The sequence below is a fragment of the Ooceraea biroi genome, chromosome 10 (assembly GCF_003672135.1).
Source record: "Ooceraea biroi isolate clonal line C1 chromosome 10, Obir_v5.4, whole genome shotgun sequence".
Classification (NCBI taxonomy): domain Eukaryota; kingdom Metazoa; phylum Arthropoda; class Insecta; order Hymenoptera; family Formicidae; genus Ooceraea; species Ooceraea biroi.
Genome location: NC_039515.1, coordinates 6,156,228 through 6,178,024, shown reverse-complemented (window position 1 = coordinate 6,178,024; position 21,797 = coordinate 6,156,228). Strand labels below are relative to the sequence as shown.

The window sequence follows — 21,797 nt, the reverse complement described above, 5'->3', positions numbered from 1 at the left end:
TTAATGGGATGCTGTATTTTTATTTTATAGAATGTAGTCTTTTTAATATAAATTTAATGATACATTACAATAAAAGCATTCAAGGTCAATCAAGGCCAAAAATACATGATAGAATAAAATTCAATGTATGATCTGTATTTCTGTTCCTCACAATAAATTTCAAAGTTTTCACCTTGAACTCGACGACACAGATGAATTTGTCTTGCTCGTGATATAATCCGTAATATTGAACGGGCACTATGCTATGTCGATCTGGATATGTTACAGTAAATACTCTTGCAGTTTCAGCTGCACTTTTTCCACATTACCCAAAAGTTATAATGTCTACAATTTGTGAATTATTGTAATTAGCCATTACGTTCAGTGCTACGACTAATCTCATACTAAGGCTGCGTTGCTTTGCACTCGCAACGTTTGTAAGCATCACTTGTCCTTACAATCTTCGTAATAATAACATTATGATGGCAGTTTCAAGGAAACAGCTCATAAACATAGACCTAGACATACTGAGAGCCAAAGCGAACGACGGACGGATATACAGATCATACATTTGAATTTTATTTATCATGTATTTTGGCCTTGATTGACTTGAATGTTTTTATGTAATGTATCATTGAATTTATATTAAAAGGGCTACTATCCTATAAAATAAAAATACAGCATCCCATTAAAAAAAGAAGTTGACTTTGAAACGTCTCAACGCCTCACTCATAAACAATCGTATCCGTTATATGGTGTCCCCTTTGTACCGAAATTATCGGTATAAACTCTTTTTCATAGTTCAAATTTCACTAATAATTAATCGGTCACTTTATACGAATCACCCTGTATACATTATCGATCTTGATTTGTCTCTGACGCAGTTTGTGCGGCCAAGATCAGGCCCTGGTCAGGCAGTCTGTCGACTGGAGTATCATATGGATCGCCGGCTGCCCAGCGCTGCGCGTGCGCGGTGCTTTGCGGCTGGCTGAATTCTTCGCCTGGCGCGTCGCAAGTGTCTGTCTGCGGCGAGGTGGAGCGCGCGGAGGCCCGCAGTTTCGTAGTGTACGACGCCGGATGTCCTTTGTCCATTGTCCCGAATGTTGGGACGACGTCGGCCAAACCTGCCACGCCTGCACGGACATTCGGGAACGGATGACGACACCGACGAGTACGACGTTTGACGCAATTTTTCTTCGTCAACACTCGCTAGAGAAATTAAATCCTTAAACGAACAAATATTTTGTAATTATCTTAATTTACAATTCCAAAGTTGACTTATGAAATATCAGAATCAGTATCGTTGATACGTTTTACTTTACGTTTCTGATATTTCATATTATGGTCGTCCGGAAAGTTCGTGCCGATTTTTAATAGATGGCGTTGAACATGTCTGAATATATCAATGTTACTGAAAACATACGATTTTATACATATGCTTAAGGTGACATTTCAACGCATCTTTAGGAAAAAGTTGTTTCAGATAAATTGATTCGTGTCAGTTTTGTACTCTTTTGAAGATGGAAGAAACAAAGAACATTTTAGACACTTGATGCTTTTCTATTACCGAAAGGCAAAAATGCCTCACAGGCAACAAATTCGATATGTTCTGTTTACGGAGAAGGCGCTTTAGCTGAAAGAACCGTACGTAAGTGGTTCGCTAAGTTTAGAGCTGGTGATTTTAACCTTAAAGACCAAGAACGCTCGGCAGACCCTCTACTACTGATGATGACCAAATCAAGACACTGATCGAGAATAACCCGCGCTACACGACACGTGAATTAGCAGAGATACTGAAAATATCGAAAACCACTGTCCACGATCATGTAGTGAAGCTTGGTTACGTAAGTCGCTATGATGTATGGGTTCCGCATAATTTGGCCGAAAAAATTTAATGGATCGCATTTCCATCTGCGACTCGCTGTACAAGCGCAACGAAACGTACCATTTTTGAAGCAATTAGTGACGGGTGACGAAAAATGGATCATTTACAACAATGTAGAACGAAAAAGATCCTGGGGTAAGCGAAATGAACCAGCATTAACCACTCCGAAAGCCGGCCTTCATCCAAAAAAGTCATGCTCTGTGTTTGGTGGGATTGGAAGGAATCCTATATTATGAGCTCCTACCACACAACCAAACGATAAATGCAGATAAGTACTGCCTCGCAACTGGACGAATTAAAGACAGCGATTCAGGAAAAACGTCCAGAATTAGCTAATAGGAAGGGCGTCGTGTTCCATCAGGACAATGCCAGACTCATGTTTCTTTGACTACCCGACAAAAATTGTTGGAGTTTGGCTGGGATGTGCTACCTCACCCACCGTATTCACCAGACATTGCACCTTCAGACTTTCACTTATTTAGGTCTTTGCAAATTCTCTTAGCGGCAAGAACTTCAACTCTTTGATCGACATAAAAACCACCTTGAGGAGTTTTTCGTCGAGAAACCTAAGAAGTTCTGGGAGAATGGAATCTTCACGTTGCGTGAAAGATGGACAAAGGTTGTGAAACAAAACGGTGCATACATAAGTCAATAAATATTTATCGACATAAAAAAATGTTGCCTTTGAATTTTCCTTCAAAGTCGGCACGAATTTTCCGGACGACCCAATACAATTCAGGACATTTGCGTAATTGGCGCTTAATCGGAGATCTAGATGTATGACGGCGGAATCAGAAAAAGTCGACTCGTAAATGTTTTCCTGTACTCGACACGATCGACGCTCGTTGAAGGAAGCTTTTTGTCTTACTATGCCGCAGGCGGAATTTTCCTCAATGACAAGTGCTCTTGCGTTGGAGTCCTTTGCACGCGCAAGCAGAATCGACACATTAGGATTCGGGTGAGGGAAACGCTGAAGGATTTTGCGTAGGACGGACTACGGAGAATACCATCGGAGATGTACGCGTGCGGAATATACATCGTGACGCATCTACTCTAGACCAATATTTTATTCGCATACGTGCGTGACACGTTAATCACGCGTTACATTTCAATTGCGTCAATTCGCCAGCAGAAGGACGGTAAAGCCATCAACATTGCATCGCAATAACGTGGTAACGTATTTTCCACCTCTCTTTTTCCCTCGCTCATATCTGCACGCCTTCTTTCCTCGCCATTTCCTTCGTAGCGCTGAGCGAATTTTCCATCCGGATCGTACTTCGCCTTCAGAGCGGTCCATACGTCCCTCTTGTTTTCCACCAGAAATCGTATCACCTTCTTCGTCATTTCCCTCTGGTGCTCTGAGCATTTCGCGCATTCGGTTTCTAGCGCTTCGCCTAGAACTTCTACAATACGGAAATCGTAATCAGTAATTATTATTTCTTCAATGATATCAAACAATAATAATAATAAATCAATCTATCAATTAACACGATCTATCTGATAGCGTCGTAACGAATTCATTGAAGTTCACAAACTGAAAGTTCTGCACCTCCAGAGAAATATCAGACTTCGGGGTGGAGGTCCGTTTTTTATCATTTTGATTCAATTGATCCATTGGCCTATTGAGATTTCGTAATTTTAATTCGCAACTGATCGAACACTGTACGATACTTACTTCTCAATTCGATAGCTTCAGGAGGGCACCTGCCCTTGTTTCTCTCCAACACGCAATCGGCGTAACGATTCAATAATCGATCGTTATGTAGAATCTGGTCCACATCGATGTTATCATATTTATGAGTGTACTCCCCGTCTTTGGCCGGTTGTGCAGACACGTGGACAACGGCGATGACAGCGAGTAGACACACCACCGCGAACTTCATGGCTGTAAAATGCACGCGTGTCTGAGCAAAATTGTCATGAGCAGCTATCCGATTCCGAAAATCTCACGTCACGAGTGCGATGGGTGCTCACCTGAACGCTAGACTCGAACGACTAGATGCAATCCTGCGGATTATACGCGCGGCACGGAGTTTATATACGCGCGTATAATTGCGTAGTGGGAACGATACCGATTCGTTCTGCGAAATTTATTCATTTATCTCATCACCTGGCACCTTCACCTTTACACTTGTCGCAGGAAATCATTATCGTTGTCGTCGATGACTCTAGTGACGTTCGATCAGATTCTTTTTCTTCCCTCGCTTTTCGCTCGGGGAGATGAAAGGTGGAGTTCAACATACAGCTTCATCTCCAGCGAATCGTTTTTGTTACAATAATGTGCGATAGAATTTTTTTTTCCATTTTTTTGGAGTGGAAAAAGCTGTCCAGAAGGCATCCGGATGATTGCTTTCAATTTAAATTTTAAATCCGTAATCGCGCATTATAATGCATATCATATGTATTGGGTTGGCCAAAAAGTAATTGCGTTTTTTCGCAATAGATGGACATACATGTCTTGAAATGTAACTAACTTCATTCTAAACCGCAAATTCATTATGTAGGTTAAGGGGGGAGCCTGCTTTAGAACGTTGAAAATAAGGTATAATTTTACGAATTGTTTTGGAGAAACTATACAGCGGATCATTATAAAACTTTGATGCATTTATTAGTACATGTTTAAAGATAAAAAAATTATTTTTTTATTTGAATATATCGCCTGTAGAGGTCGTCCTGGAGGCATCTTAGCGCAGCCGGCATTGCAAATTGGTGAGCATTCTCCTGCCTCCAAATTTCACCCAAACTGAAAAATTGAAATATTTTTTCGTTATTTATGAATTCCCATCGTCGATGAACCTTTAATATTCATAAAAACATTAAGTTAAACAATTACTTTTGCATGAAAAAGTTCAAAAACTTTGCCTAAAAATCGTACTTTTGTGTTCTAAGCTCCACCATTTTGGCACTTTTCAACTTTTTTCTTCTCTCTTTGGTTCATCGACGATGGGAATTCATAAATAACGAGAACATATTTCAATTTTTCAGTTCAGACGAAATTTGGAGGCAGGAGAATGCTCACCAATTTGCAATGCCGGCGACGCGGCTGCACTAAGATTTCTCCAGGACGACCTCCACAGGCGATATATTCAAATCAAAAAATAATTTTTTTCTCTTTAAACGTGTACTAATAAATGCATCAAAGTTTTATAATGATCCGCTGTATAGTTTCTCCAAAAACAATTCGTAAAATATACCTTATTTTCAGCGTTCTAAAGCAGGCTCCCCCCTTAAGGGCATGCTGGAGTTGGTAGTGAACTATTTTTTCACTATAGCAATGGTAATTGCAGTTTCGAAAATTCTCTTTATTGCTTGTGCAGAATAAAAAATCCTTTTCCACAAATGAAGTATAGATAGAAAGAAAGTCCGCTCTACAGGACTTTATACTCAAAATGGCAAAAAGTTAAAAACTTGCATGTCTTTTCTAACTTTGTTCCATTTTGAATATAAAGTCCTGTAGAGCGGACTTTCTTTCTATCTATACTTCATTTGTGGAAAAGGATTTTTTATTCTGCACAAGCAATAAAGAGAATTTTCGAAACTGCAATTACCATTGCTATAGTGAAAAAATAGTTCACTACCAACTCCAGCATGCCCTTAAGGGGGGAGCCTGCTTTAGAACGCTGAAAATAAGGTATATTTTACGAATTGTTTTTGGAGAAACTATACAGCGGATCATTATAAAACTTTGATGCATTTATTAGTACACGTTTAAAGATAAAAAAATTATTTTTTGATTTGAATATATCGCCTGTGGAGGTCGTCCTGGAGAAATCTTAGTGCAGCCGCGTCGCCGGCATTGCAAATTGGTGAGCATTCTCCTGCCTCCAAATTTCATCCAAACTGAAAAATTGAAATATTTTCTCGTTATTTATGAATTCCCATCGTCGATGAACCAAAGAGAGAAGAAAGAAGTTGAAAAGTGCCAAAATGGTGGAGCTTAGAACACAAAAGTACGATTTTTAGGCAAAGTTTTTGAACTTTTTCATGCAAAAATAATTGTTTAACTTAATGTTTTTATGAATATTAAAGGTTCATCGACGATGGGAATTCATAAATAACGAGAAAATATTTCAATTTTTCAGTTTGGATGAAATTTGGAGGCAGGAGAATGCTCACCAATTTGCAATGCCGGCGACGCGGCTGCACTAAGATTTCTCCAGGACGACCTCCACAGGCGATATATTCAAATCAAAAAATAATTTTTTTATCTTTAAACGTGTACTAATAAATGCATCAAAGTTTTATAATGATCCGCTGTATAGTTTCTCCAAAAACAATTCGTACAATATACCTTATTTTCAGCGTTCTAAAGCAGGCTCCCCCCTTAACAATTCACAGTTCAAGCTTGTTTTAGGAAAAGAAAGTACGCGATTTCGTTAACGATTGTTTGTTTGCCGTCGATTTCAAAATGGAAAATCAAAAAGAACATTTTCGTCATATTTTGTTTTATTACTTCCGAAAAGGGAAAAACGCTGTGCAAGCTCATAAAAAGTTATGTCATGTATATGGCGAAGATGCTTTAAAACTGCGGCAGTGTCAAAATTGGTTTACTAAATTTCGATCTGCAGATTTTAATGTGAAAGATGCACCACGCTCAGGAAGGCCAATCGAAATTGATGATGACCAAATAAAGGCACTGTCGATTCCAATCGGCGTTTAACGACACGAGAGATTGCTGAGAATCTTAACATATCGAAATCGAGTGTTGAAAACCATTTAAAACGACTCGGATACATTAGTAAGCTCGATATTTGGGTAGCACATGAGCTGAAAGAAATTCATCTCACTAAGCGTATTGACACCTGCGATTCTCTTTTGAAACGTGAGGAAAATGATCGATTTTTGAAACGCATGATAACAGGCGACGAAAAATGGATCGTCTACAACAACGTCAAACGAAAAAGATCGTGGAGCAAGCGTGATGAACCTGCTCGAAGCACTTGAAAAGCAGATATTCACCAAAGAAAGATTATGCTGTCAGTCTGGTGGGACTTTAAAGGTATTGTGTATTTTGAGCTGCTTGCGAGGAATCAAACCATTAATTCAGACGTATACTGTCGTCAACTGGATAAATTAAATGATGCCATTAAACAGAAACGTCGAGGATTGGTGAATCGCAAAGGTGTTGTGTTTCACCACGATAACGCTAGACCACGTACAAGTTTGGTCACTCGTGAAAAATTGTTGCAGCTTGGATGGGATGTGTTACCATGATGTTACCACATCCACCATATTCGCCAGACCTGGCGCCATCGGATTACCATTTGTTTCGTTCTTTGCAAAACGCCTTGAACGGTAAAACCTTTACTGCTGATGAGGATATGAAATCGTTGTTGGAATAGTTTTTTGCTGAAAAAGATAAGAACTTTTTTGAGCGCGGAATCTTGAAGTTGCCTGAAAAATGGCAAAAGATAATCAAACAAAATGGACAATATATTGTTTAATAAAGTTTTTGTTTCCCATGAAAAATTCGCCTTTTATTTATATAAAAAAAAAACGCAATTACTTTTTGGCCAACCCGATATATTCTTTATGAAATTCTTTATTTAGTCCGTGTAAGTCGAGCTCTCTGAGAACTCCGCATGTAAACTAATCAAAAACAGCTGCATTAATAATGAGTTGTTTTTCGTCAAATTTGAATGTATATTTTGAAAAATACGGACTTCTGTGGGCCTAATCTGAACATTGTTTTGAATACACGAATCTGAAATTTTTGCACGACGATGATGAAAAATTTCGTCCATGAAAATAATGCAACTCGCGGAATTACATTCTCAAACCGAAACAAACGTCGCTAGTTTACTTCACCAGCGAAAGTATAATTAATTAGTTCGAGGAAAGGCAGTATGTATGAAGGCATTAATCATCCAGCCAAGAACTGATTGGTCAATAATGACTCAGTATCGTTGACATTACTCGTATGACGTTAAGCAGCAAATAAGAGAATTCTCGAAACTTATATCATCGAGTACACCTCGCACGCGATCGACGTCAATTTATTCACACTCGCTCAGTGAGTGGAGATGGAAGATGCTGGAGCGACGTCACGAATGATGACAATGTTTTTAAACGAAAATATCGCACAGTTTATTTCTTAATTCGATGAATATCCACGTCGGAGTACATCATACTTTGTGGGTTGTAAAGTTCCTTTGTTGCTCTATTGAGAAAATAGTGTGCACGGTATAACACGATTGCGTCAATGTTATACGGATAAAATTTATCATGCTCGAAGCTCTACATCGTTCTTTATCCGACTACAATTGTTCCGTACGTAAGATTCTTATCGTCTTGGGATCTCAGTGGTAAAGCCCTACGAGCTAAAATATATCAACATCTTACACATATCACGCAGTGATAAAATTCTTAACCAGCAATCTTGATACGCAAAGCTTAAGAGGAAGCAGTCAGTAATAATACAATCAATTATGCATCGTCAAATATAGTCGGATAAACGTGGAGGAGGTATTTGTTCTTATTACCTATACAAAATATGAGCGAACTGTTCGTGGTCGAGGCAGCATCGCTCTATCATACAAACGCTTCTTTCAACAGAAGATCTGGAGATATAGAATTTGTTTATCTACTTACACCTGAGTAGGTCTTTAATCGTCTTATGTACAAATAGAATAGGCTCTTTCTCCGCGTTCTACATCATCGTAGGACCTATAAACCTCGTCCTGTCATGTTCCTACTTAAATCTACGTACGTAAATTTTAATAAGCGTGAATATCTCGGGAAAGACTGATATAAATAAAACTCGTTTGACGGTACATTAATATACCTAAGTTTCTATTTCCTACTTTCAGTATGTCCCTCACAGATAAGTAACATAAAAGCGTACGCATTCGATACCGTTCAAAGAACATACCTTTCGAATACTTTCTCAAAATAAAAATTACATCAGTTGATCCTCGGTTGTATACTCACAGTATACCAACGCAAGAAGTAAACGTTTCGACGGATGGCTTTTTCTGAAGACTCGCAACATACACTCGAGTGTTGCAGAATTTAGCTTATTCATACAGTTGAAGAATAATTATTTCTTTTTGAGAAATAATTCTCAAGCATCATTTTCATAACCTTTGGTTCCTATACAAAGTGGTGGGAAGTAATTTTACGCTCTTAAAGCTTGTCTTGTAATACGTAAATCTTTTTGTAATCGAGCGTTCAGTTTTTAAGCATCGTTGACGACGGTAAAGATAGCGCTCGATATACGCAGTGAAATTGTAATTCTTTGTGCTTTAAAGTACAGTTAACAAGAACCACCATGTCCTTGCATGTACAAATGCTACGAAGGCAATAGATAAATTATCTAGTATCATACATCTCTCGCGTTACCGATGTTGCGCAACGGAATTTGTACCATTCTTCGTCAATAAGGAATTCTCTCGTGCGAATAAAAGGACCCTTCATTCATAAAGTATCACACAACTGCGTACGTAATTGTGTCTCGCATATAATTTACGTGACAATAAACATATTTCATACATTGTATATGCGTGGTCAGTCGATTTATCATAATATCGCTAAAATTCTTATGTAATAGGAAGTCTCTGATACACATCACATCATAGTTTGCATTAATTCAACGCATCAATATATTAATTGTGATATATACAGGGTGGCCCATTTTAATTTATACAGTCGATTTTTTAAAAAACTAAAAGAGATACGAAAAAATGTTTCAGACAGACATGTCACGATTTCGAGGGGGACATAAGATGATACCATTGGTTTGACCTTGAATAGTCGTTTGAAGGTCACGCGAAGATCACCTTCAATTTCTTAAATTGAAACCCCAACTTTTTATTGCAGATTCTTATTCTCCATCGAAAAGTAAGTAACTTTTGTCTGAAACATTTTTCCGAAAAATGTCATCTTATGTCCTTAAAATGTCCTCAAAACTCATCTTGAAGATCATTTTAAGGACATAAGATGACATTTTTCGGAAAAATGTTTCAGACAAAAGTTACTTACTTTTCGATGGAGAATAAGAATCTGCAATAAAAAGTTGGGGTTTCAATTAAAAAAATTGAAGGTGATCTTCGCGTGACCTTCAAACGACTATTCAAGGTCAAACCAATGGTATCATCTTATGTCCCCCTCGAAATCGTGACATGTCTGTCTGAAACATTTTTTCGTATCTCTTAGTTTTTTAAAAAATCGACTGTATAAATTAAAATGGGCCACCCTGTATATTCGTCTAACAATAGAATAGTCAGTTTTAATACTTTCCTGAAACTACCCAACTACACTGGCTTAAAAAAACTTCAACACGTTTTTTTTTGGTGTGCTGCTTTGCGTTTCACAATTCCGAAATAGGGATTTTTCAATAATCTCAGTACTTCCTTATTGTCAAATATGGTAACAAATAAAATTTTAAACAGATAGAACGTTCGACGAGCGTGATCAGTACACAAAAATAACGCAGCAGAAGAATTAATTGAGCAATATGTTCAATGGCTGTACATAGGCAGTGTCAAGAGATTCTCTCAAGTAACGTCCAATTGGTGAAAGTGACAAATCAAATAAAGCAAATGATCACGCATTGACATCAAGCATATATCTTGATCTTCTTCCATAATTAATTACTGTTTATTGTAATTAATTAAATTACTCATTTTATTTTCTGTGTTCTATATCGAGTGAAACAGTGTTGCCATTTGCTCAAAAATGACAATTAAAATGCTCAATATAAAAATTTGGCAAGTTGTACGCACAAAATTGCACTCGTCCACATTCGGGATAAAATAAAGGAATATGATGAAGCTTTCGAAGTGACTTTAGAAGCGTAATAAAAGAGAACGGTTTATTTTCCTTTACAGAATCAAGAATAAACCGTTCTCTTTTATTACGCTTCTAAAGTCACTTCGAAAGCTTCATTATATTCCTTTATTTTATCCCGAGTGCGGACGAGTGCAATTTTGTGCGTACAACTGGCCAAATTTTTATAAAAAGCATTTTATTGTGCAAATGGCAGCGCCATCGCGAAGAAATTCCCTGGTCACTCCAGCATCGCCTTAAAAACTGGCGAGAATTTATAATTTTAATAATAAATCAGCCTAAATGCATCGCCAGATTCATCGTAGACACTGAACACACCTGTGTGCGCCCAACTAGGAATTTATTTTATCCTATATTGGACAATAGATTGCGTGATGTAACACTAAATATGACTGTACAAAAGAAGAACCAGCAGCGATATGCACCAACATGCACGCACTCTCTTTCATTCTTTTCCTCGCTCGCTCGCTCGCTCTCATTCGTTCGTTCACTCGCTTGCTCAGTCACTTACTCTCACTCTTTCTCCCTCTTTCCTCCTGCTCTACGTGTTAATTACACCAGACTCCAATTCTAATTATACCTAAGACTTCGCTTACAAGATTAGAGATGACTTAGAATGGCAAAGTGGTCGTACATTTTTACATTTCATCAATTGGCTGCGATCCAACCGTTGGTTACTAAATAATGAAGAATTTTGCTTTCCGGTTCGGACTGAGGTACAATGTTCGATCTTCTATTACCGTTCAAATATTCCTGCAATGTTAAAGTATTAGCAAAGTATTGTAACAGTTGCGATATTAAAGAGGAATGTAGTCGACCCTTCATCACTTACTTGCAATAATAGCGTCTTTTGTGTCAAATACTGAGTCGGTTTTAGATCAAGTTGAATACACAGGGATTTTTCTTGCTTCGTTAAAAGATGCGACGCAGCTTCTAATTCTATGTCCCGCTCTTGTTGTATAGGAATAGCACCACCACTGCAACTCTTCTCTTGCGAGGAACTGGGACTGGAAGTTGGCTGACTGGAAGTGTTTGGATTGCTATCCGGCTCCACCGACTGATTGGCCGGAGTCGTCGTCCGATTGTGACTGGCTTGATTGATCGTGGAGATGCTGGGCAAATCTTGCTTTATAGTGTATTTTCGGTCGATGGAAGAGTAACTTTTTTCTTCTTCTCTATACAAAGAAAAGCATGCGCACAATATCCTTTGACTCTCTCTTTCGTATCTACACATATCTCAACTTAACTCTAATGTTTTGCGGTGCTTCACTTTGGCGTCTTTTTTATTTTCCATCAGAATTCAGTATGAAGAATTTTGTTGACAACCGTTAATAAGATATTGTTAGAATTAACGTCAAAATTAATGATGCAAATATGCTAGCGCCTTTAAATTTTAGGTGATCATGGCTGAAATATTAACCCTTTGCCTGTAAACGGGGGTCGTTTATGTCCGGCCGAAAGCGACTATCTTCGGTACCTTAAAAACGGAGGAAGGGAGCCGCCTTGGACTATGTCGTGTAAAATTCTATCCAGACAGTGTACACACTCCCCAAGTTTAGTAAGCTTAGTCCACATACAGCCAGTACAGCAAGCAGCTCGAATTGCGTCTGGACGTAAACGACCCCCGTTTACAGTTAACGTATACCAAGTGTGTAGGTGAGTGACTTTTTCATCAACTCTTTTTACATTTTTTATAAAGATTTGTAATATATATTATTAGAAAATAAGTTTCAAGACAAAATCTTTAGTGTAAGTACACTTTTTAGCAGTAAAACATAATTATTTTAATAATTATTTTTTCTCATATCAACAATTTTTATATGTAAATATTCTTTACTCAAACTATTTTTGTGAATAAAATAACATTAAAATAAAAAAGTATTGATTTTCTTGTAAAATACTTGTATTTGCATGCTTAAACAAATGTTTTAAAAATGCTTTATTCATGCTCAAAAATTAAGCTTTTTTTTTATTGTGCCATATTGCAATATTTTTTTATTAAAAGTATTATCCTTACGCTTTAATTTCCCGTTTGATTTTTGTATTTCGATAATTTGTCCCCAAATTATAATTTTTTAAACAAAATAGTACGTTTTCCGTGTTTTACTTTGTTTACATAAACACATTGTTTAAACAAACTATTTTTTACTTGGTTTTCCGATTGATTACAAAATAGAAGAGTCAATATAACTATACGAATTGTTTCAGATTTTTTAAAACAGTCTAACCTATTTTTTAATGAGGTGGACGTAAATGACCCCCGTTTACAGGATAAAGGTGCCATAAAAACGTTTACAGGCAAAGGGTTAAGCTCCATGTCGCAACTCTCATCAGGAAATGAAAAATGTTTAAGAATCAATCGCCTACCAGAGCCTGACACAGAGACACAGTCCGTTCATGATTTATATTCATGATTCGAGCAGAAATTTTACATAATAATTAATAGAAACAACGACAAGTTGACAAGTAGTTTCAATGCATGTGTAATCACGAGACATAGAAACTACAAAAGTCAACAAGATTTAATACAATTTCGAGATGCAATCTCTTACCTTCTTTTTGAGGTGTGGCGGTGTATTGGCGTGGACGGCCCACTGCTGCCCTAAGTGAAATGCAAACTGATACAATCTGTTCACAAATGCCTGGCAACACGCACCACAAACAATAGAATTAGTTAAAAAGAAGCAAAAGCTAGTGTATTACGATATAGTTAAGGCTTTGAACACCCTATCTTTTACACGGTACATACAGGGTGTCCGAAATAAAGTACCTCAGACGGAAAGTACAGGTAGATAGGAGTAAACCGAGAAGAAAAGTCAAATACTATTTTTCGAAATTCGCAATAGTTATTAAGTTATTAACATATACGTCTGAGCCAATAAACGCGCTGAAAGCGTTAGGCCGGACTCGGGAGATAGAGCGAGGGGCGGAGTCGAGAAGAGTGGGGCGAGGGGGGAACCGCGAGCGACTCGCGAAGCGCGGCGCGTGACACATGATACCGCGCCGAGAATCTATTATGTATTTGTGCTTTCCGTACGTTGCCGACGAGGAAACAATTTTCCAGCGCGGTGTTTTTAATAGCAAGGAAGTGATACGCCATCATTTCCACACCACCTGGCGGTAGATAGCTCGGTGCGTTTTTTTATAGTGATTTCCCCGGTAGGCCTAATCCACTCTCATTATTTAATTCGATTAATTTAATTGAATTGTTCCAAGTGTCGTCCCCTTTCTCGTACGCAGAGGTCGGCTCTTCGTGCAATATCGCGCGTGGCACGGTGCGTCTCAATTTTTGTACCGCGCGAAAAATTGTACGATATGTTGGATAATATCGCTGTTTAGCACTTCGAACACCTCGAATACCTCGAACCGAGATTCCCGCGAGCCATCAGGCAGCAAACAATGTTCGTGTTTTGTCTACAGTTGCTGAAAGTCAATTGAAAGTCATGTTCTGCCTACACGATATTTTCTTGTACAGTCGCGTATAAGCTCGTGTTCAAGATATTCGAAGTGTTCGAGGTGTTAGACAGCGACGATGCGATATATTGGGTCATTAAGTATGAAACTTTACAAATGTAAAAGCGCCATCTTTAACATTTGTTACCTCAAATTTGGCGCTAGACGTCAGTATCAGGTTAGGTTAGTGTGATAGATGTATGTTCGCTCTTCAAATGTCATATTTGTTTGTTCAAATATCTTCATTAGTTTTATTGGTGGATTCTTTTTTATAGAACCATGGAAAAGTCCAAAATTCGTGTGATTTATGAATATGAGTCCCGCCGTGGAACCACAGTGTCGGAGACAGCTCGTAATATCAACGCTGTATTTGGTGAAGGTTCAACTACTAAAGCAACGGTGGGCAATTGGTTCAAAAACTTCAGAGATGGAGATTTCAGCCTCGCTAATGAGCCACGTGGAAGACCAAAGACGAAGGTGGATAATGATCACTCGAGAGCCGTAGTAGAGTCCGATCCATCTCAAAGTACACGTGAATTGGCATCGATATTCAATGTTTCCATACCCACCATATTGGTTCATTTAGCTGCAATTGGTAAGATAAAGAAGTTGGACAAATGGGTCCCGCACGAATTGACCGATGCGCAGCAGGCGCAACGTCTAGAGGCTTCCCTTTCTTTGCTTTCCCGTCACAAAAATGAATCTTTTTTTAATCGAATTGTCACCTGCGATGAAAAGTGGACACTCTACGACAATCGTAAACGCTCACATCAGTGGTTGAACGCTGATGAACCACCGAGACATCACGCGAAACCCAACGTTACACAGAAGAAGCATATGGTGACTGTTTGGTGGTCCAGGTCAGGTGTTATCTACTACAACTTTATGAAACCTGGTACATCGATAACGGCTGAAGTATATTGCAAGCAACTGGACGAAATGATGCAACAACTTGCTATTAAACAACCGAAATTGGTCAATCGGTCAATGCCAATCCTGTTGCATGATAATGCTCGACCGCACACTGCACGACTGACCGTGGCAAAGCTACGGGAGTTGGAATTGGAAACTCTCCGCCATCCACCATATTCACCAGATCTATCACCTACCGACTATCACTTCTTCCGGAATTTGGACAACTTCTTGGTGGGACAATTCTTCAATTCTCAACAGGCAGTCGAAACAGCCTTCCGCGACTTCATCGATTCCCGTACTCCTGGCTTCTATAGTAGAGGCATAGACCAACTACCACTAAAATGGCAGAAGCGTGTAGATAACATGGGCGCATACTTCGATTGAAAATAAATCATGTCCATGTGCCAAAAAATGCAAAAGTTTATGTTCTATTTGTAAAGTTTCATACTTAATGACCCAATACTACGGAAGAGTATACGAATATGATAGTGGCTTATGAGCTAGCAGGCGAAAATGCGCGTCTCGCGGCTCGGATTTATGCCTAACGATTTCCTGGGCGTGCATATTATCCAACATCTCGTACAATTTTTCGCACTGTACAACAATTGCGTGAAACGGGGTGTCTCGTGCATAATACGAGAGGAATTCCAGTGCGTCGTGTTCGAGCCGACCTCTGCGTACGAGAAAGGGGACGACATTTGGAACAATTAAATTAAATTAATCGAATTAAATAATGAGAGTGGATTAGGCCTACCGGGGAAATCACTATAAAAAAACGCACCGAGCTATCTACCGCCAGGTGGTGTGGAAATGATGGCGTATCATTTCCTTGCTATTAAAAACACCGCGCTGGAAAATTATTGTTTCCTCGTCGGCAACGTACGGAAAGCACAAATACATAATAGATTCTCGGCGCGGTATCGTATGTCACGCGCCGCGCTTCGCGAGTCGCTCGCGGTTCCCCCCTCGCCCCACTTTTCTCGACTCCGCCCCTCGCTCTATCTCCCGAGTCCGGCCTAACGCTTTCAGCGCGTTTATTGGCTCAAACGTATATGTTAATAACTTAATAACTATTGCGAATTTCGAAAAATAGTATTTGACTTTTCTTCTCGGTTTACTCCTATCTACCTGTACTTTCCGTCTGAGTTACTTTATTTCGGACACCCTGTATAAATGTACGAAGAGAACAAGAGGGGGGGGGGGGGCAAATATGAGAAATGTCTCAAATAATTTCCTACATGTAAATTATTGTTTTTATCGTATCACGTGTGCATGCGTCGTTATAAAAAATCTAGTTTAAAATTATCCAACGACGATTCATTGTTGTCAGAAATAACAAGTGTAAAAATCTATACGTATAACATATTGATACATAAGGAAGCAAATTTAACAGTACACATACGTATAAATACGCAAAAGTTAAAAATTCACATAATAATAAAGTTACAATTAAGTATTCATCTACACGTTACAATATAAACGTAATTGGAAAGAGCTGAAACACAAAAAGTGTGCTATACAAAAAATTGTCCAACATATTTTCTGTGTAAAGTTTGTATCTCATAGCGACATCATACATCAATAGTGAGTATTCAGTGTTTGGTAAAAATGAAATTTGGTAAAAAACGCTCGATAAAAAGTATCACTTTTAATATTTAAGTCTTCCTAGCTTTTACGAGTACATATGAGAAATACTTTCTTTAAGTATATTCTTATTTTACGGTGCCATAAATGAAAGGAAAACTACGCGAATAAAAATACATACTTACAGATTTCTTTTCTGTCCAGTGGTCCGCCGTGTCGTTTTGTTTCTGCGTTTGCGCAAGCACTTGCTCGAAGTGCGCGCATTCTTCGTGCCTCGTAATACCATTCTCACGATATCGATAAAGTTCCGAGAGTCGTAAACGCAATTCTCTTTCCCTCTCGAGATTTGCTAGGAACTGTTCGTGCTCTTGTGCTGTGTAGAACTGTGCAAACACGCGCATTCTGTCCCTAAATTCTCTGCGTCAAACGAGAGGAAATCAAATAAAAATCTATTTGATAAGATAACTCGTGTATACTCATGTACATTCGTATTTCTGTGAATCCGTACTTTTCCTCCTTCGTTCGTTTCCTTTTTCTTCCCTTGTCTTTTCTAGACGCCGCAAAGAACGCCGACACAAGCTGGTAATCTCTCACAACACGTTTCCGTCTGGCTCGCTCTCGCAGATGATTCGTATACATATCAACTTGTGCCAACTTCAGTGCTATATCAAGATTGTCATCCTCGTCAGGATCTAAGAATAATGAAGAAACGAGAGATTCGGCTTCGTGGTTGTAATCCTGAAAAAGGAGGGAGCGTCGTGTTTATCAAATCACATTTAAAAAGAAAATCAGAGAAGTGAAATCGTCAAATGTGATTCTCATTACTCTCTCAAAATCATCTCGCTGAGGCATGTAGCCCAATTGTGCGGCCTCTTCCTGGGTAATGTCCAATGGTGGTAATCTGTATGTGAGATCAGGCGATAGAGGACCGTGATCCGACTTAGTTTGATCCGTAACATTTGGTACATAGCTCTCCGTAGGTGGCCATGTATGTTTTCCAATATTGCCATTGAGATATCTGGCAATGTATTCTTCCTTTGCCTCTGTAATAACAGAAATTCTTTCAAAAAATGTTACACATCGCAGACATTTTCTGATCCCCATCCTTTATGGGTTTCCTGCGTGATACTTATAAAACAAGTCTATTAAATTACCCTCTGATGTACGCGTTTCGATATGTTTACTAATATCCTCCCAATTTCCGAATCCAAATTGTTCGATAGCGTCCAGAAGCCTAAGCTGTTCCCTAGCTGTCCAATTACCACGACCATTGAATATACTGATGGTACCAGAGTCCTAAGTTTTATGTATGCAAAAGTACATTAGTGCTTGTATGAAATACAGCATCAAAGTTGCACTCTGATTATGATTAACAATTACCATAAACTTGTAGGCATGATCATTTTTATGTTGACCAATTTCAGCGCCGGCAGAAAAACACTGTAAATTAATTCACAATAATTAATACACAATTACATTATTCATATGTTTTTGCTCATAGACTTTCAAAGCTAAGCAGTTCTCAAATGAGTTAAGGGGAAGCTGAAGTTGCTAGTGAACTATTTTTTCACTATAGCAATGGTAATTGCAGTTTCGAAAATTCTCTTTATCGCTTGTGCAGAATAAAAAATCCTTTTCCACAAATGAAGTATAGATAGAAAGAAAGTCCGCTCTACAGGACTTTATATTCAAAATGGCAAAAAGTTAAAAACTTGCATTTGTCTTTTCTAACATTTTTCCATTTTGAATATAAAGTCCTGTAGAGCGGGCTTTCTTTCTATCTATACTTCATTTGTGGAAAATGGAAAAAAGTTAAAAACTTGCATTTGTCTTTTCTAACTTTTTTCCATTTTGAATATAAAGTCCTGTAGAGCGGACTTTCTTTCTATACTTTATTTGTGGAAAATGGAAAAAAGTTAAAAACTTGCATTTGTCTTTTCTAACATTTTTCCATTTTGAATATAAAGTCCTGTAGAGCGGACTTTCTTTCTATCTATACTTCATTTGTGGAAAATGGAAAAAAGTTAAAAACTTGCATTTGTCTTTTCTAACTTTTTTCCATTTTGAATATAAAGTCCTGTAGAGCGGACTTTCTTTCTATACTTTATTTGTGGAAAATGGAAAAAAGTTAAAAACTTGCATTTGTCTTTTCTAACTTTTTTCCATTTTGAATATAAAGTCCTGTAGAGCGGACTTTCTTTCTATCTATACTTCATTTGTGGAAAATGGAAAAAAGTTAAAAACTTGCATTTGTCTTTTCTAACTTTTTTCCATTTTGAATATAAAGTCCTGTAGAGCGGACTTTCTTTCTATCTATACTTCATTTGTGAAAATGGAAAAAAGTTAAAAACTTGCATTTGTCTTTTCTAACTTTTTTCCATTTTCAATATAAAGTCCTGTAGAGCGGACTTTCTATCTATACTTTATTTGTGGAAAATGGAAAAAAGTTAAAAACTTGCATTTGTCTTTTCTAACTTTTTTCCACTTTAAATATAAAGTCCTGTAGAACGGACTTTCTTTCTATCTATACTTCATTTGTGGAAAACGGAAAAAAGTTAAAAACTTGCATTTGTCTTTTCTAACTTTTTTCCATTTTGAATATAAAGTCCTGTAGAGCGGACTTTCTTTCTATCTATACTTCATTTGTGGAAAATGGAAAAAAGTTAAAAACTTGCATTTGTCTTTTCTAACTTTTTTCCATTTTCAATATAAAGTCCTGTAGAGCGGACTTTCTTTCTATCTATACTTCATTTGTGGAAAATGGCAAAAAGTTAAAAACTTGCATTTGTCTTTTCTAACTTTTTTCCACTTTAAATATAAAGTCCTGTAGAGCGGACTTTCTTTCTATCTATACTTCATTTGTGGAAAACGGAAAAAAGTTAAAAACTTGCATTTGTCTTTTCTAACTTTTTTCTATTTTAATATAAAGTCCTGTAGAGCGGGCTTTCTTTCTATCTATACTTCATTTGTGGAAAATGGAAAAAAGTTAAAAACTTGCATTTGTCTTTTCTAACTTTTTTCCATTTTGAATATAAAGTCCTGTAGAGCGGACTTTCTTTCTATCTATACTTCATTTGTGGAAAATGGAAAAAAGTTAAAAACTTGCATTTGTCTTTTCTAACTTTTTTCCATTTTGAATATAAAGTCCTGTAGAGCGGACTTTCTTTCTATCTATACTTCATTTGTGGAAAATGGAAAAAAGTTAAAAACTTGCATTTGTCTTTTCTAACTTTTTTCCATTTTCAATATAAAGTCCTGTAGAGCGGACTTTCTTTCTATCTATACTTCATTTGTGGAAAATGGAAAAAAGTTAAAAACTTGCATTTGTCTTTTCTAACATTTTTCCATTTTGAATATAAAGTCCTGTAGAGCGGACTTTCTTTCTATCTATACTTCATTTGTGGAAAATGGAAAAAAGTTAAAAACTTGCATTTGTCTTTTCTAACTTTTTTCCATTTTGAATATAAAGTCCTGTAGAGCGGACTTTCTTTCTATCTATACTTCATTTGTGGAAAATGGCAAAAAGTTAAAAACTTGCATTTGTCTTTTCTAACTTTTTTCCATTTTCAATATAAAGTCCTGTAGAGCGGACTTTCTATCTATACTTTATTTGTGGAAAATAGAAAAAAGTTAAAAACTTGCATTTGTCTTTTCTAACTTTTTTCCATTTTCAATATAAAGTCCTGTAGAGCGGACTTTCTTTCTATCTATACTTCATTTGTGGAAAATGGCAAAAAGTTAAAAACTTGCATTTGTCTTTTCTAACTTTTTTCCACTTTAAATATAAAGTCCTGTAGAGCGGACTTTCTTTCTATCTATACTTCATTTGTGGAAAATGAAAAAAAGTTAAAAACTTGCATTTGTCTTTTCTAACTTTTTTCAATTTTGAATATAAAGTCCTGTAGAGCGGACTTTCTTTCTATCTATACTTCATTTGTGGAAAATGGAAAAAAGTTAAAAACTTGCATTTGTCTTTTCTAACTTTTTTCCATTTTGAATATAAAGTCCTGTAGAGCGGACTTTCTTTCTATCTATACTTCATTTGTGGAAAATGGCAAAAAGTTAAAAACTTGCATTTGTCTTTTCTAACTTTTTTCCATTTTGAATATAAAGTCCTGTAGAGCGGACTTTCTTTCTATCTATACTTCATTTGTGGAAAATGGCAAAAAGTTAAAAACTTGCATTTGTCTTTTCTAACTTTTTTCCATTTTCAATATAAAGTCCTGTAGAGCGGACTTTCTATCTATACTTTATTTGTGGAAAATAGAAAAAAGTTAAAAACTTGCATTTGTCTTTTCTAACTTTTTTCCATTTTCAATATAAAGTCCTGTAGAGCGGACTTTCTTTCTATCTATACTTCATTTGTGGAAAATGGCAAAAAGTTAAAAACTTGCATTTGTCTTTTCTAACTTTTTTCCACTTTAAATATAAAGTCCTGTAGAGCGGACTTTCTTTCTATCTATACTTCATTTGTGGAAAATGGAAAAAAGTTAAAAACTTGCATTTGTCTTTTCTAACTTTTTTCCATTTTGAATATAAAGTCCTGTAGAGCGGACTTTCTTTCTATCTATACTTCATTTGTGGAAAATGGAAAAAAGTTAAAAACTTGCATTTGTCTTTTCTAACTTTTTTCCATTTTGAATATAAAGTCCTGTAGAGCGGACTTTCTTTCTATCTATACTTCATTTGTGGAAAATGGCAAAAAGTTAAAAACTTGCATTTGTCTTTTCTAACTTTTTTCCATTTTGAATATAAAGTCCTGTAGAGCGGACTTTCTTTCTATACTTTATTTGTGGAAAATGGAAAAAAGTTAAAAACTTGCATTTGTCTTTTCTAACATTTTTCCATTTTGAATATAAAGTCCTGTAGAGCGGACTTTCTTTCTATCTATACTTCATTTGTGGAAAATGGAAAAAAGTTAAAAACTTGCATTTGTCTTTTCTAACTTTTTTCCATTTTGAATATAAAGTCCTGTAGAGCGGACTTTCTTTCTATACTTTATTTGTGGAAAATGGAAAAAAGTTAAAAACTTGCATTTGTCTTTTCTAACTTTTTTCCATTTTGAATATAAAGTCCTGTAGAGCGGACTTTCTTTCTATCTATACTTCATTTGTGGAAAATGGAAAAAAGTTAAAAACTTGCATTTGTCTTTTCTAACTTTTTTCCGCTCTACAGGACTTTATATTTCAAATGG

The 21,797-nt window shown here is 36.9% G+C and overlaps 3 protein-coding genes across 5 annotated transcripts in view; 1 reads left to right on the top strand and 2 right to left on the bottom strand.

The window, feature by feature from the left end:
- Positions 1-2,920: 2,920 nt before the first annotated feature.
- Positions 2,921-3,944, bottom strand: LOC105286195 (ejaculatory bulb-specific protein 3-like). The gene is made up of 3 exons (XM_011350961.3): positions 3,839-3,944; positions 3,540-3,749; positions 2,921-3,267 (listed from the first exon to the last, which is right to left on the bottom strand). The coding sequence occupies exons 2-3, from the start codon at positions 3,745-3,747 to the stop codon at positions 2,966-2,968; spliced, it is 510 nt and encodes a 169-aa protein (XP_011349263.2). The 5' UTR covers positions 3,748-3,749; positions 3,839-3,944; the 3' UTR covers positions 2,921-2,965.
- Positions 3,945-10,911: 6,967 nt separating this feature from the next.
- LOC105286194 (transcriptional adapter 2B) overlaps positions 10,912-21,797 on the bottom strand; it is a 152,619-nt gene continuing 141,733 nt past the window's right edge. Inside the window, exons 3-10 of one of the 3 annotated variants that reach the window (XM_020033920.2) lie at positions 17,984-18,043; positions 17,758-17,899; positions 17,429-17,646; positions 17,112-17,341; positions 16,785-17,020; positions 13,204-13,293; positions 11,484-11,821; positions 10,912-11,404 (exon numbers count right to left, since the gene is read on the bottom strand). In XM_020033920.2, the coding sequence (XP_019889479.1) occupies positions 11,300-11,404; positions 11,484-11,821; positions 13,204-13,293; positions 16,785-17,020; positions 17,112-17,341; positions 17,429-17,646; positions 17,758-17,899; positions 17,984-18,043 (1,419 nt within the window). In that variant the 3' untranslated portion in view covers positions 10,912-11,299. Of the gene's footprint in view, positions 11,405-11,483; positions 11,827-13,203; positions 13,294-16,784; positions 17,021-17,111; positions 17,342-17,428; positions 17,647-17,757; positions 17,900-17,983; positions 18,044-21,797 lie in introns of those variants that run through there. The other 2 variants (XM_011350959.3, XM_011350960.3) reach the window with 2 other exon arrangements.
- Positions 14,384-15,403, top strand: LOC113562718 (histone-lysine N-methyltransferase SETMAR-like). The gene has a single exon (XM_026972898.1). It carries the CDS (start codon positions 14,384-14,386, stop codon positions 15,401-15,403), a length of 1,020 nt encoding a protein of 339 aa, XP_026828699.1.

Excerpts from the sequence above, each read along its gene's own strand:
- LOC105286195 (XM_011350961.3), bottom strand. The coding sequence starts at position 3,747 with ATGAAGTTCGCGGTGGTGTGTCTACTCGCTGTCATCGCCGTTGTCCAC. Across the intron at positions 3,268-3,539 it reads TGAAGCTATCGAATTGAGAA|AAGTTCTAGGCGAAGCGCTA; the intron begins GTAAGTATCGTA and ends TCCGTATTGTAG.
- LOC113562718 (XM_026972898.1), top strand. The coding sequence starts at position 14,384 with ATGGAAAAGTCCAAAATTCGTGTGATTTATGAATATGAGTCCCGCCGT.